Here is a 16,924-nt window from a genome sequence, read left to right as displayed (position 1 = left end):
CAATGATAATCTTTGAAAATAAGGAAGACAGAATATGAAAAATCAAGGAACCTTTAAGCATGAAGGTTCGTTCATATAAAAAGGTCGCATTTCTTTGAAGTTTGGATGTGTTTTAATTCGAAACAGCCTTTCAGGCATATTTCGCTAGAAATAGAACAAGACATTTTCTCTAATTTTGAACATTACAGGCATATATGGTAAGATTTCCTTTGGAGTATGAGCTAGAGAGAGAGAGAGAGAGAGAGAGAGAGAGAGAGAGAGAGAGTAAACAACAAAAGTACATTAATTGTGATCTCTCTAGTATGATTCAGTATGGATATCAATTACTAGGGATAAAAGAGCAAAAAATCTGGAATGCCATATAGAACCTAGAATTCTATAGAGGATCCAACATATAAATATACATATATATATATATGTTTAAAGGCTGCCGCGTACTCTAGCTTGTTGGTTAGCATCCACCATATAAGGTCACTCAGGTCGGCGGTTCGAATCCCCTCCGGCACAGTTGACCTTAAAAAAGTTTTACTCGGATTGTTAGGTATATTAGGAGTGGTTGGAGACCCATATAATAGCCTCTGACCATTCATATATTAGACGAAATATCATTTTTTTAAGGTCAGATCTCAACTAATATTAGACAATTCTATGACATCCCATATAATAGCCTCTGACCATATCTGTGTATGCATTTAATTTTTGTTTAATAATTTTTTTAACACTAAACTTTTCAATAACAATAAATAATCTGAGAGATTTTTCTTGGCATCACCAAACGAGTAATGTAGCAATAGTTGACGGACACGCAGGATAAAAGGTTAAGAATTTTAGCAGGGCCTCCAACCCCCAAAGGAAAAAAAATACATGAAAAAGCTCCACATAAAATTTGAATTAACAAACATAAAAAATAACACTATGCCCCCCTTAACGCTCGAAACAAGAGCGAACTCTCTCTTATGAAAATAAATTGAAATTAAGAAATTGATTGCACATTTCTCATAATACTCAATAAAACCTTACATCAGATGCAATATTGTATCAGGACGTCCAATTAAAATTGGCCACGTGTTAAGATGGGTCCCATACTTTTAAAAAACAACCAACCAGTGTATTTCAGTAGGTTCCACATTTTAATGTGACCCATTTTAATTGGACACCTGACGCAAATTTGCTTGCGTCAGTTGTCCTGATGTAATAATTTCTCGAACTACACGGTGCACAACCATCCAATTTACTATGAATGGCTAGAATCACCATTGTTTGTTTCTCATATCAATCAAGAAGAATTTGAAGTAGATGATGGGGAAATGATAATTGGAGAGAATCTTAGCCCCTCCCATAATGCTATTTTGACTTTAAAGCCTCAGCTGCTAGATTTCTTCAATAATAGAGAATTTCGTCACCTCCTAAATTCAATTCTTTAGGAAAAACGAATTTTAAGTATCACAAGCAACCCTAAATTTTTTTTTTTTTTTTTTTTGAAGATTTACATACATAACACTCAATTCCAATGTATTTACATATTTTAACATCTAAACTTGCATATTTTACATACATACCACTTTATCCATTCATGAAAACATATATTTATCTTTTTAAAAGTTAAAGCGGTGATATTTTTTATATGATATGAAAGATTTGGATGGTATAAATGTGAAAAGCACAATTTTGGTGCTAGATATGTAAATATATAGGAATTGAGGGGTATATATGTATATGCCCATTTTTTTGGCAGGATGAGCATTCAAATCTGACACTTCAAGATTCTTCAATTTAATTTCAACCAATATATTACGCGAGCGCACACGGAACAAAACATTCAACATACATTTATTTGGAAGCTCCATGATTACTCAAAACACCAAGCATACAATCATCATGCATGCAAAATAATTCATTCATTTATGCAAGAAGAATAACAGCTAAATTACTGTTTAATACCTAATATTATCAAATCAAAGTTTAGAATAAAGCAGAGAGGCACATAAAAAAAAAAGCTACAAATTCATGCAAGTTCTAGAGAATTAGGTCAACAATATCTCTTTAGTATTTGGTAGGGTTTAATACAACTTGATAGGAAGCAAACACATGAATCAATATATAATATTACCAATAGACACAACCAGCCTGGCATAACATCAGTAACCAAAACTTCCAAGTGCAGCCAGAACAAACAAAAAAGATAAAATTTGGATCTACTCAAACTTGCCTTTGTGGTTTGAGATGTCTATTTCGTTCTGTTCCCCTGCTATCCACTGCTCTCTCAACTGTTACAAGAAAGAACAAAGTTGGCATCGAACATGGAAAGAAATAAGATTCAAAAAAAAAAAGAAATGATATTACTGAAAGGCATTAAAGATGATGACTCCAATCATATGAAAATTATGCTGTGCTCATTTTTAGAACCAAATCATATGTTTCTGTAGCTGAAATTTAAAGATTTGGTAGCGCTCAAGTTACCATTATTACGTCGTATTATGAAACTACAAATATTATTTTATTTAAAATACCTACATAAGGAAATGTATTTTGAAGGTCGATAAGACCAAAATTTGCACTTTCAGTTAATGTTCAACCGAGATTTTCGATTTTAAGAGTTCTTTTTGTCCATATTTTTCCACTTTTGTTCTGTAATGGATACCATAAAAGCTTAGCCATTATATTTTTTTACCATGTAGGTGTTGAGGTGGCATGAGAGGTTTGACTACAGATAATGATATTTTGTACCAACTTGATTGCCTATAGAGAAGAAAAATAGTTTAAGAAATCATTAAATTTGAAAAAGGTACCATCTGGTTGGATATGATCATTAATTTAAGATACCTTAAATATGCTGAAATATATTTCATAAATCAAATGAATGAAAAACTAAAGAATCATTTTCTAAAACAATAATTTCTACCCACAACCAACTAAATTTGCCCTTGAACATAAAAACTTAAATGGCTGCGAAAAAGCTTCAGTAATTCGAAAAATTCTTATACATTTTCAATCTAATAAAAATATTAGAAGGGTTTTCTCCGATTGTGATGAACAAAAGTTTGTCAATTTATTGAACCCTTTAGCATCCATTCAATGTTATATAAGGCTAAAAGATTAAAAGCCTCAAAATCAAGAACATAATGGCAGGAGAATGTGAATTTACCTTTGCACGATGTGCTTTCTGAAATCTAAAGCCCTGGATAAAAAGGGTATACTGAAGCATTAGCAACAAGATTCCATTTCAAAAGCACTCATAAACATTGCTGAATATAATTGCTTTTAGGAATACCTTGTCAGTCCCATAAATGTAGTCACAATAGGTAAATACCGATGCAAAGTTACTTTGGCTCTGCCCACCAACATAATGGTGATAATCATGGTGTTCCGCACCTCCATAGAAAGGAATAAACTTTGTAGGGCTGAAGGGAAAGTCATAACTGTATAAAGTAAACTTGTTAATGACAACATTGCAGTGCATAAAATAATTAACAAATAAAATTAAAATGAAAGAGCATATTAATTTCTAAAACCAACAATAACAACAACAACAACAACAAGCCTTTATCTCAGTAAGTGGGGCCGGCTACATGACTCATTTCCCATTGTTTCCTATTGAGTGTCATAATTTCATTTAATTCTAATAAATTAAGATCATTTTTTATACAATATGCCCATGTCTTCTAAGGTATACCTCTGTTTTTCTTAACATTAGTCGAATCTAAAACATCTACTCTACTAATTGGATCATCAGATGGTCGACGTTGGCTCTCTCTCATTTTGTTCGCCATTGGAGCTACACTAACCCTACCATGGATATATGTATTTCGTAATTTGCCTCTAAGCGTCAATCTACTAATCCACCTAAGCATTCTCAGCTCAGAAACACTGAACTTTGTTTTATGCTTCTCTTTTAAAGGCCAGCATTCTGTGTCATAGAGCATTGCAGGTCTCACCAACATTTTATAAATTTTTTTTTTAAGTCTAAGCAATACTTTTCTATCACACAATAGGTCTATTGAATTCCTCTACTTCAACCAATCGACTTGAATTATACTAATAGCATCCCCATTTATATCACCATCATTTTGAATAATAGACTCAAGATACCTAAAATGTTCACACCTTCTAATGATTTGATCACCCATAGTTACAACTCTGCCCCTAGAGTTACTGCTACTAAAATTACATTCCACACATTTAGTTTTAGATATAATCAAACGAAGGCCTTTAGACTCCAATGTAGACATCCATAATTCAAAATTTGTCTCAACTATTTCTTTAGTCTTATCCATAAGAAGGATATCATCAGCGAAAAGTATACACCAGTACATACCCCTGTAAGTGTCCAATAAGAGCGACCATAACTAAAGCAAAAAGATATGGGCCTAAAGACGATCTCTGATGTAATCCAACTTAAATAAGAAAATACTTGTTCAATCCTCCTTCTGTTCGAACAGAAGTGACAACTAAAATATACATATCATTAATGACTTGAATATAAGTCATATCAATACCTTTCATCTCTAGAACTCTCCAAAGGACTTCTCTTTGAACCTTATCATAAGCTTTTCTAAATCAATAAAAATCATATGTAAATCCGCTTTACTCTCTGTACTTCTCCATCAAACCTCTCAATAAATATATAACTTCCATAGTAGACATGTCCGACTTAAATCCAAACTGATTATGAGAAATCTTTGTATCACATATTAACCTGCGTTCAATTACCCTCTCTCATAATTTTAAAGTATGACACATCGCTTAATTCTTCTATAATATGCACACTCTCTCGTAGATCCTCTTTATTCTTAAAAATGTGGACCAAAATACTCTTCATCCACTCCTCAAACATCATTTTAGCTTTTAGAATAATATTAAAAAGTTTAATACGCCAACTAAGAAACTCCAAATCTCCTAAATTTCCACAATTAAGATGGGATATCATAAGTTGCTACTAATTTTCCATCCTTAGTTTTTTTTAAAGCCTACTCAACTTAATCTTTTTTTACTAATGCTACAGTAAAAATAAAATATTTTATTATTATTAGCGATATTAAGATCAATAAGGTTGATCATATTTTTAAAAACTTCATGGAAAAGTATATCAAAATAGCTCACAAACATACATTGAATAACTTCCTCTAAGAAAAATACATTTTGATTTTCATCTTTAATACACTTGAATTAATTTTTTTACTTATCTTTTCTCTTTGTATGGCTAGTTTGTACATATTATTTTCACCCTCTTTAGTATCCAATCTATTATAAAAATTACTAAAAGTAAAATTTTTAGCGTTACAAATTGTTCTCTTAGACTCCCTATGAGCCATCTTATATTTCTCTCAGTTCTCTAAACTTTTAGATTTAAACTAATTTGTATAACATAACTACTAATATTTTATTTTTTTCTTGCACATATTGAAAAATAAAATAAAATATAAGAATTTATTATTTTTTTTTTCAATAATGAGCAAGAGAAAAAAAAAAATCAAAACCATAATTTTAAAGTATGACACATCGACTTAATTCTTCTATAATATGCACCCCCTTTCGTAGATCCTCTTTATTCTTAAAAATGGGGACCAAAATACTCTTCATCCACTCCTCAAACATCGTTTTAGCTTTTAGAATAATATTAAAAAGTTTAATAAGCTAAGAAACTCTCAAATCTCCTAAACATTTTCACACTTCAATTGGAACATCATCAATTCCTACTGATTTTCCATCCTTGATTTTCTTTAAAGTCTCCTCAACTTTTTTTTTACTAATACGACGGTAAAAAGTAAATATTTTATTATTATTAGCGATATTAAGATCAATAAGGTTGATCATATTTTTAAAAACTTCATGGAAAAGTATATCAAAATAGCTCACAAACATATATTGAATAACTTCCTCTAAGAAAAATACATTTTGATTTTCATCTTTAATACACTTGAATTAATTTTTTTACTTATCTTTTCTCTTTATTTTGTACATATTATTTTCACCCTCTTTAGTATCCAATCTATTATAAAAATTACTAAAAATAAAATTTTTAGCGTTACAAATTGTTCTTTTAGACTCCCTATGAGCCACCTTATATTTCTCCCAGTTCTCTAAGCTTTTACATTTAAACTAATTTGTATAACATAACTACTTATATTTTATTTTTTCTTGCACATTATTGAAAAATAATAATAAAATATAAGAATTTATTTTATTTTTTTTCAATAATGAGCAAGAGAAAAAAAAATCAAAATAGTACAAATTTAAGAAAAAAAATTATCGTTGTAATTATAATCATTAGTCCCTACCGAAATATTGCAGTGGTAGAAAAGAAAACTAAAAGAGTACTGAAGTTTAGAAGTTAAGGATCCAACGAGAAGGATCAGCCTAATTTTGATGGTGAAATTAAATCGTTTGATTATCAAGTGAAGGGTAAAATTAACATAATTATCCTCTTTTGCATTATTCTCAAGTATTTGGTCTTCTTTTTAATAAAAGTCGATTCAATCATGTAAAATGCTAAGTTTATATACACAAGTGCAAACAGGATGGTCGATCAAACCAGCACAAGTGAATTTTATGGACCCAAATAGCTTGTTATCTCAAAATAAAATGATATAATGCACTGTGAGCCACCGCAAAGCAAAAAAAAATGAATACATCCTCAAAGAACTACTAAATATTAGTATTTATACGAAATTTCAAGAAAAGGCATTACGAAATTTCAAAGAAATGCTTTACGCAATTTCCATTGATAAATTTTAAGAGTTTAACAACTAGCATAGGATTTTAACCAATTTGGAAAATAAATTTACATTTCTAAACAGGTTCTTGCACAAGATGCAACCAGAAGACAATATTTTTTGGTATCAATGTGGAATCCATATAAATAATTAATTTCGATGAAATGACATATTTTGAACTTAGCGTACCACAATCTCGCGCATAAAATTGCCCCCACTGTAGGATCTAAATTTATTCGAATAACTTGAAGAAGTCAATCAAATATTTAGCAAACATCTATTTGACCCTCCAATAGCTCAAACAATGTTGTTGTTTTCAGAGAATCAAGTACTAGCAACATTGTCCTGAATTCTAAATTGGTAAGAGGCTCATATGCTGGCTACGCCCTTTTCATCCAAAAGTAACAATATTGTTAGAATGATAAATTACAATTGTATGTGGAGAAGCCACTTGAACCAAGAACTCTTACTTGACTTGTGAAAAGGTTGAGCAAAAGCCTCCCCTATATAGGAGTCTTATAAAAAAAAAAATCTTTAAAATAATTCATTTTTTATGATGACAATAAGCTGGCTGCTTGCCTGGCCACCCAAGAAAGTAGGACAAGGCCACTCATTTGAGAATCTTCTTAAAAAAGGAGGATGTCAAAAGAAACATTTTTCCTCGAGGCACCTTACAAATGAAGCTAACAACTCTATCATGATATGCGAGATGGCTTTTTAAATGAGGATGATGAGTAATTTTTGGTAATAGCAAGACCATATGGTTGTAGAAAGAGAACCAAATGTTTAATAAACAATGTATGAACTAGAAAAGAATTTAAACCACATGCAGGTGCAAGACTTTCGAATTCAATCGAAGTAAACATTAAGGATTAAGAGAATTAGTTCAAAGAGAATAAACGAAAGACAACATAATGGAAAAGAGTGCACCAAAGAAGATGAAGATGAAATAAACCGCATCAACTTTTACTGTATCCCTAGGACATGAATATTACAAACATTTAGTATTTAAATTGTTCAAGTTATTTACACATGCTTATTCAGCAATTTACATTAAAATAACCTGTATAGGTAGGCTTTTAAACTTGAAATACAATGAAACATAAAGTTTATGATTGTGAAAAACACACATTGATAAGATGACCAAGTGAATATCACTAATATTCACTCAAAGCAAATCAAAAGTTTCTATAACTAAAAAGTAATCAAAAGCTTTTAAATTTGCTTTAGGATGTTCGCTCAGCATCATTGAGACAACTAAGGGAACATCTTTAATTTATGCGACTTCAAATAAATTTAAGGATTTGTGCTTTCTAGCATAATCATACATATCACCATTAAACAAAAATTTGTTACTTAGTTTGATTTAGAGTTTACAACAAATTTAATGTTATGATTGATTACAACTAATCACATTTCTAACTTTATTCAAGCAGTCTTAAGAGTTGTCTTAATCAAAATTAATAAAATGTTTGCTTAAATTTTTACATCTCAAAGTAATAATATTTCCACGCCAGCGTCCTCCTCCGCTAGGCATGCCTTCACAGATCCGCATAAAAAAGGGCTAAAACATGGGGATATACACTTATTTTATCTAAAAGAACAACGTCATCAAAATATTATACTTGAAGAAGCCTCCTGAAGAGAGAATTCTTACTTGTTTTCCCAAAGTATTTAGATCACTTTCTGAATGCGCATTATAAAAACATGATTTTTTTTCCATCACGATGATGACAACTTCCATGAAACAATACTAGTAAAGACAAATGAGATGCTTTCCTAGAAGTCTTTAATGTGAGGCAAGTCCATATTATAATGTGTTGCTCAGCTCTCAAATGGATTTATTATTAAGGAATTGCGTAATGAGCATTCTCTCAAGGTGCCAAGTAATGAGAATATCACTTTGAATTATAAAAAAAATAATAAAAATAAAATAAAAAATAAAAAATAGAAACTTGAAATACAAATTATGTTTTAATTTTTGTAATAAAAATTTGGCATGGGTTGATGTAGAAAGAGCATTAGAATAGAACTATGGATACAGAGTAGAAAAATGTTTGATCAAAAGTTTTGAAAATGACCTTGAAGTTCATGGGAAGTAAATATCGAGGATTTCAATAAGAAAAAGGAAAAGATTGAAGAAAAATAATGAAGGAGAAGAGATTATCGAGTATGGATGAAGGAATATAAAATGGAAAAGATTAGCGTCTCTCCTAGCCATGAAAACAACGCTTTTATGTTTTTTTCACTTTATAAGCAATTTACACATGCCTTCTGAGTAGTTACATGATAGAAGCTATTTAACAATGCTTTTGAACTCAAAATGCAACAAATCTTAGAAAGTTGTTATTTTACAAAATATTCTTTGGTCATCATAATTATATGTTCTTCAAAAATATTCCACAAAACTAAAATAGACTTATCAATTTATAGCTACTTTTTTGATGTCTCACTTTACTTCCAAGGGTGTCTATGATGTTCCTAACAACTTGGTTGTCAAGTAGCCATATCACCTTAAAGAATCCCTAAATTAAGAAAATATTGGCTTTAAGGGTATTTACCTGGATACTAAATTTGTTACTATGACTAGGTATACAAATGCTTGAAATTATGCATAACTGCCAATGTTTCTTTCAAGGCTTAAACTAGTGTAAATCTATTTAAAACTGGCCTAACCTCTTTATTTCCTCATTAATTTGATTTTCCTTAGCATACCACATTTAATGGTACCAACGTAAAATCTGAAAGCATTATAGAAACTTTATATTATTGACAATACAAAGAAGCGTAGAAAACTCAATGATCAAAACATAAGACTTTGTTTGTATTTCAAAACATTCTAGTATTTCAACCTTTAAACTCCCAAAAACCGCTCATTAAATAAAGTATTGATGAATTGAAGGCAAAAATTACTGCTCCATTCCCTAATAGAACATTGCATGATGATGCAGTGATTAAATAATATTAAAGAATAAAAAAAAAAAACAAGCCTCCCTAGTGAATCAACAATCAATTCTACTAATCAAGCTCAGCATTTCAACGATCAAATATAAGTCCTTTGAAAATATATGGGGCACTTTTCTCCTGAACCTCAAGACTAGAATTTCAAAGCAGCTTATCTCCCTTGTGCATTTACTTTCATCTGCCCTATTTTCATGTTTTTTATTTCTGTTAGAAGAAAAAAGATTCTTTGCAATAATTTTTCACAATTAGTTCCTTCATTGATTGTCTCTTGATAGGCCCCTATAAGTGTCTCTTGCTTGCTTATAAATAGAGTACTTTGGCTACTTCATTGAAAAAAAAAATACAATGAAATCCTCTCTTATGTATTTTACTTCTCTCTTTATTCTTAACTTAGTATCAAAGCAATGTCCTGTAACCCCATCTTTTCTCTCCAAGTTCTTTCTTACTTTAAACCATGATCGTGGTAAAACAAAAATTGGCTTCCAATAAAAAATCCTCCTACTCTACCTCCAACCACGAAACAATCATTCATGGCTATAAAGCTTCTATAATCTAACATTAATTCGGCATAAGCTGAATAGGCAAAACTATTACAAATGAGCCAAAATATTTAAGATTTTCATAAACAAAAAAGGCGAGGATGATTATTTCATTAGTGTGCCCCTCAAAAGTAAGATCAAAAGTTCAAATTATTAAGATCTAAAAACTAATTGATTATATACTAGTTTATTAACACCTTCAAAAGTAAAATTGGCAAAAATTTTAAGTTTTGTTCCCAACAAAGGAGATTTGAGATGCATGAAAAAAAAATGCTTGGACAATTAAAATACCTCCTAGCCATATGAAACCAAAGGTACCCTCTATTCGACTAGATTATTTTTTCATTGGTTAATCTTGTAATACTCCTAATGTGTTTTGGCATTGAATGGATGTCTTAGAAAAACTAGATCAGGAGTGCTTGAAGAGGCAACCAAGTATCAAAAATAATTGAGAAAGATAATATATCCAGCTTCCTTCTCGATCTTAACAAAATCATGGTGAGGTTGAAGGTAGGAAATTGAATAAAAAATCCTCCCATCCATTCAAAAAGCATTCTTTAACGTACAAACAAGGAAATATTAGTAATAAGATCACTATAGGAGAGCAAGGCACCCCATTTTCTTAACAAAACTTTGCACTCTCCTCCCAAGATACACATATATCCAACAAAAATTCCTTACAAAAAACATTGGAGTGAACTCTTCCCAAAAAGAATCCTTATGATTGGAAACTTGAAAAAAGAAGTCGCGGCTTCTGAGTAACCAAAAAGTAGAAAGTTTTGAAATCACCAATTTAATCCACACTAGCATCATTCAGTCAAGAGCAAATGGAGATGTTAAGAAAAGGTGTTCAACCAACTCCAAACTAACTCAGGGACGCCTAATATCAACATTGGGCAATTGCTTAAAAACATGCCTATGCATGCATTTGATTCAAAAATTAAAACAACCTAATCAAGAATTAGGGACTTAAGGCACTAACTTACATGACTAGAGATATCTCTCTATATCATAAAATATATCGGTACAGAAAAGAAATTGAAATAATCAAAATCTCAAACTCCATATCCCTAAACTCAACTTTATTAGCTCCTAAAATTTTGCAATCTGTGATCTTATCAATAAAATTATCAAAGCTATAAATTGTGAATAATACTTCCCTGTTCATTGCAAATTTCATGAGCGCTCTTGAGAAGGCCATAATTCTGAATAAATTATTTTGCAACCAGCTTAGCCTTAGATGATGAATTCTGCATTAAAAATTCATTTTGGATTTGGGTTTTAAATTGAGCTTATTAAAAGAGAAAAAAAATTCTTTTCTACATGATAAATCTTAGAATTTTTCTATTAAGAAAATTTAAGTGATTTTAAAGTGATCGTCAACAGAGAAGATGATCTACTTAGCCCAAAAGAATAGTGACATGAAATGGTCCCTAAAGGCCATCATTAATGATAGAAAAAGGTTACGGGACTTTATAAGGATAGTTAGGATAAGTATTCTAAGTGTATTTTGACATTAAACATTTTTCACAATAAAATAACTCTAGATTTTTATCAATAAATTAAGATGGACATAATTTTGAGATAAATAAAGTTTGGATGATTGAGATAGAAGTGCTATAGCATTTAATTTGTTTTTTATGATATTTATTTCCATTATGACAATATTATGTCCATACAACATTCTGTTAATTACTTTATTCCTTGCTAGTCGCTTGCAAGCACACTTAGCCATCAGTTTCATGATTATGAATAGTGAAATTCATCTGCTTAAATGACATGAGAAATACAATTAATTCCTTCCATCTCTTTAATTTTCTCTTTACTTTTACAATATCATCCATCTTGTTGTGTGGCACACAAATCATGCAAGTCAAGCTAGGTAGCCAGGCACCTATGATTTAGTAAAAATCGACCACTTGAGAATATCATTAATCGTGAAGCTAGTGGGAATAATATTGTTTACACTCAAAACAGACAATACAGAAAACACATGCAGTGACCCAACCAGAGTACTTTACCCCATGAATTGTAACTTTAATTACATAGACATAATGCCAACCATAGTTATCAGATCAGTCAAAAAGAAAAATAGAGTAAAACCTCTTTAATTCAATCCACCCACCAACATTCTTCAAATAATAAATTTAAAAAAGGAAAAAAAAACAGTAAGGCAGAAGCATTAATTATCAACGAATCATAACCCATACCCGCTATGCGTCTCGATGGCTTCAATCTGGCGCAGGGCAATCCAGAGCCAGAAAGTGATCATATGCCCCGGAGCCAAAGCTGGCCCAAGGAACGAGGGAATTCCAAGGACAAGCACCTCCGCCCAGTGCGCGTACGGAGCCGCGAACCCCATTGGCGCCGTGAACTCATGATGCACATGGTGGATCTTCTCGTAACCCCACTTCAAATGCATGGCCCGATGGATCCAATAATTCGTATAATCCTCCACCAAAAAATAGACCACCAACTGCGCCACTATCTCCCACAATGACGGCAATGGTAGCCCGGTCCTGATCCCCACCAACTACGAAACCAAAATCAAAATCCAATCAAGGATTTAATAAAAATGCATTCCAATCCAACAAGAAAAATGTCCGAATTCAAGAATAAGAATGGAAAAAGAAGGAGAATTACCTTGACGGAGGGGTATGAAATGAGCTGGAGAGGGCCGACGACGAAGAAGAAGACGCGGAGAACTTCTTTATAGCATTTGAGGAAGGATGTGGGCGGGAGGATGACCTTCGGTTGGAGCTTGAAGGGCGCGATGGTGGATGGACTGATGAGCTCTGCAACGGCGATGGGCAGTGGGACAAGTGTGAAAATGAGGAAGAGGAAGGCGATGTTGTGGTAGTAGAGGAGGTAATCGGGCATCAATGCAGAGTAATGGAACCAGAAGGTTTCGAAGGTCGTGAGGTTTCTACCGAGCGCCACCTCCGCTTCGACAAGATTCCGATAGGGCAACATCGCCGGTGGTGAACAAGACAAACGACGACCGATGCGTTGGTATTAAGGAGTCTCGCTCCACGTTGGAAATTGCAGTTAAACCCGCAATTTCTTTGAAAATCAATATGTCAAGGAGTTGTAAAATGGGCAACAGAATATAACGTGAACTATCATTTTATCCAAATAATAATGGCTATCATTTTGAATGAACAAATAATATATTAAAGTTGTATCATTTTTCTTTGACATTACAAAATTATGAATAATATATTATGACTAATATTAGGTTAAACATAAGTAATATTTTGAAAGAATTTAAAAGGACATATGGTGTGTTACTTATCTTTATGCGGCTTTTTGATCTACGTACCCACTATATAAATTGGGTTAGGGGTAGCTCTTTTCATGTTTTGCATTCTGTTCTCCAAGTTTTCTAATTTCTTCTCCTTCTTTATCTTTCATTTTTTTCATCTGACTACAATGGCTTCGAAGTATTCTCAGATTTTCTTCAGCACCGTGCGGGCTGATTCCTCCTTTCTTATGGACTAGGAGGTGGAGAGCCTAAAAGAGAGTTACTAATCAAGTACCCAAAGATCCATTGACTGGATGTTGGTAGTAGGGCGCTCGATAGACAATGTTAGCAAAGACACGGTGTTCTACCTGGATTAGTTTAGGATTGATCTTCAGTTACCCCTATGACATGGTGACCGGTGAGTTAACAGTAATTGTGCGATCTCATTCGGTTATTATAGGGCAAGTGGGGATAGAGGATGGACTCTGAGGAAGCTCAAAGGGGGCTTGCAGCTGAAGGGCATTCCTCTATTGCTCCATATGAGTCGATCGTCGCTTCTCTGCATAAAACTTGATCAAATGTCGTTCACCTGGCTTCAGTCAAGAGGGTTAGAGCGGCTGAGCCTCTTATCACTTTGGCTAGTTCCACTTTGGAGTTCTACATCTTCTAGTTTTGAATCTTCACCGTCTTCAAAAGGGGAAACTATCCCCTGAGAAGGAAAAAAGTCGATGGAGGGTACCGACAAATTGTCCCTTCTTCGTTGAAGAGGAAGTAGGGGAACATGGCCAACATTCTATGGTAGGGTTTGAAGGATGGCTATGGATGAGTGGTGATGAATGGTTTAGCTTGCTGGATGTTTCGAAAGATTGGCATCATTTGCGTATGTCGGCTCTTTTGGCTGAAATTACTCGGTTTTTGGAATTTCAGACAGAGTTTAAGGGGGCTCTCTTATGAGAAACTTCATTAGCACGTTGCTCGGTCGCACATGGAGACGATCTAGGATTCTCACTACTTGGGACTTGTTTTCTGAAAATGATAATTTCCTTAAGGACAGTCAAAGAGAGCCTGCTAAAGTCCCACGAAGAAGTTGGCTTCCTAGCCAGTGATCTTAAGAGGGCTTGTGATCGAAACTTCACCACATTGAAGCTACAGTAATCTAAACAAAGGAAGGATTAACTGAAGAAAGAGGTCACTGAACTTAATGGGAGATTGGATCCCCCATTCCCTGGGAGGAGTTGTCGGAACAACTTTGGCTAGGGATCGAGTATGATACCAAGCGATATGTTCACCACAATTTAGTCGACCGAAAGTTTTTTAACACATCATATTTCAATGCTTTGAACCTCGATCATCTTGCTAATATTTTGGAGGAGTTTGATGGCTTGGGTAGTGGGAGTGAATCTCTTGATAGCCATAATGAGGACCAATCAGCTACTCGATAGTGTTTTTTTTCTTACCTGAAAGCTTGTTAGTATCATACAAGAATATTTACAATTTTTTTCTGAAAAAAAAAACTTTTTGTTTTACCTAGGACAACCCACCAATTCTGAGAAACTAATTAATCACAGTGCTTCGGTTGGTTTGACTTTCATTTCCTTCGACCATTTCCATCGCATTTTTTGAGTGGGTTTTAATCCCGATCGATCTTTTCTCCCAGCACTGATATTTTGATTACATGGGAGGGTGATGACCATGGTCTTTGGTGATGAATTTTGCTTCCTTTTAAAGATCTTGTCGCTAGTAGGGAACCTTTAAACAACAATCTGTATAGAGTCCATATCGGCTCGTGGCTAGAAGGTGTTGTCGGCACTATTTTTGGGTTGTGGAGTTGCTCATTGGAAGTTATCGGTTGCCGGAATCGGAATTACATTGGAGTTGCTCGTTGGAAGTTGTCGGTCACCGGAATCGGAATTACGTCCGGAATCGGAATTACATTGCCCACTTCGGAAAGACATTTAATTTACATTATATAATTTTAGAAAAATAGGAAATCAAACTGATCACATATCTTTCATAGTTCAAATGAAAGAGCATTATACCTCAAACCCTGTCTTTATCCCGAAAGATAAACACAAGACTTGAAGGTGAGGCTCGATCAAATGAACTAAGAAATATATGACATCCATTTGGTCTGTGAAAACCATTTTATTTGCCGAAAAAATCCCCTGTTTAATACAAAAAAATAAATAGGGACCATATTAAGCTGGGTTCGAAAAAACTTCCTACAAGGTCAAGCCCCTATAGTTAATTACATCTTAGATAACCAAAGTCACCTAAGAAAACTCTCGATAAAAATCAGGGAATATTATCTTCAAAGATGTCAAAAGGATAGGGCTTTTCAATGAAATCGAACAAAGAAGTGTGAAAGGGGAATGAGTCAAATTTAAAACATTTTGTTGTAGAGTTTGAAGGAGGAAAAATTGGGGGATGTCACAGATCCTGAGGAGAACCTCAGTGACTTCTCAAGCTATGCGAATGTTTGGTTTTAATTTAGGAAAGAAATAGAAAGAAATATTTAAATGTTTTAACCCGTCAATTTTATTTGTTTATGATTTATATTCATGTGAAACAATCACACAAATGGTCTGGAAGATGTGAGGATTTAGGTCGTGACGAACGATAAACTCGGAATCCTAAGACGAGTTAGGGCTTATAATGTACAATAGAGCTATATAAAAGGTCTAAATATGAGTTGAGGATTTATGTTGCGTAAGCAAACAACCTCGAAAATCCTATGACTTGTTATTTAATTCTGAGGAAAGATATGATGTTGTAGATCCTCTTGCTGATGAAGATGGTCGTGTTGCCCACAATGCTAGCTCCAAGCTCCTCACCATGACGAGTTTAAGTTATCTAATGTGTCAGGTTATGATGTCAAATCAAATGTTCCCATGATTATGATCATTAAATGTTATGGGGCATATTAAAGTTGATTAGAGCGATAATGGTTAGGATCTCACGGTTCCCTCATTTCGGTACCACTATTTTCTTTCAAATTCACTTAGTTCAAATGCATTTGTTAAACTCAACTTAATGAGCTACATACTTTCATTTAGACCATGGAAAATCTCATTAGCAACTGTAGGTTACCTCCTCCGAGGGATTGTCGATCACTGATAGAGATGTTTAATTTAGTTATAATTTTTGTTTTGTGTTGTTTGTGATTAAATTTTTAGTTGTCCTATATTTTGAATGTTGTGGTGGTGAATTTTAACTTAGTTAATTTTAGTTTTGATTTTTATTTTGGTTTTGTGGCTATCCTAGCAGTTTTGATTTCAATGTAGGGTGACATCGTTGTTTGACATGCAAGCTCGATGCGAGAAGTACAAAAAGGTAAATGCATTAATTTAAAAGTGTACATGCTGATTATTCTCGTTGAACCACCTGAATGGTTAGTATTCACAAAGAATGTATATAATTTTGCAGGGAATTTAAATTGTAAGAGTAGATGAAGGTTTAGCTGT

General features: G+C 33.1%; 1 protein-coding gene across 1 annotated transcript; it reads right to left on the bottom strand.

Annotated features, from left to right (window-relative positions):
- Nucleotides 1-1,979: 1,979 nt before the first annotated feature.
- On the bottom strand, nucleotides 1,980-13,300 carry LOC110036326 (methylsterol monooxygenase 1-1-like). The gene is made up of 5 exons (XM_020740743.1): nucleotides 12,860-13,300; nucleotides 12,427-12,749; nucleotides 3,272-3,419; nucleotides 3,146-3,178; nucleotides 1,980-2,267 (listed from the first exon to the last, which is right to left on the bottom strand). The coding sequence occupies exons 1-5, from the start codon at nucleotides 13,187-13,189 to the stop codon at nucleotides 2,196-2,198; spliced, it is 906 nt and encodes a 301-aa protein (XP_020596402.1). The 5' UTR covers nucleotides 13,190-13,300; the 3' UTR covers nucleotides 1,980-2,195.
- Between the last annotated feature and the right edge of the window lie 3,624 nt (nucleotides 13,301-16,924).

The sequence above is a fragment of the Phalaenopsis equestris genome, unplaced genomic scaffold, assembly GCF_001263595.1.
Source record: "Phalaenopsis equestris unplaced genomic scaffold, ASM126359v1 Scaffold205161, whole genome shotgun sequence".
Lineage (NCBI taxonomy): Eukaryota > Viridiplantae > Streptophyta > Magnoliopsida > Asparagales > Orchidaceae > Phalaenopsis > Phalaenopsis equestris.
This window is presented reverse-complemented; position numbering and strand designations above follow the sequence as displayed.

Coding starts and splice junctions, on each gene's coding strand:
- LOC110036326 (XM_020740743.1), bottom strand. CDS start 13,189: ATGTTGCCCTATCGGAATCTTGTCGAAGCGGAGGTGGCGCTCGGTAGA. Junction 3,420..12,426: donor GCCATCGAGACGCATAGCGG/GTATGGGTTATG, acceptor TACTTTATACAG/TTATGACTTTCCCTTCAGCC. Junction 3,179..3,271: donor ACATTTATGGGACTGACAAG/GTATTCCTAAAA, acceptor CTTTTTATCCAG/GGCTTTAGATTTCAGAAAGC.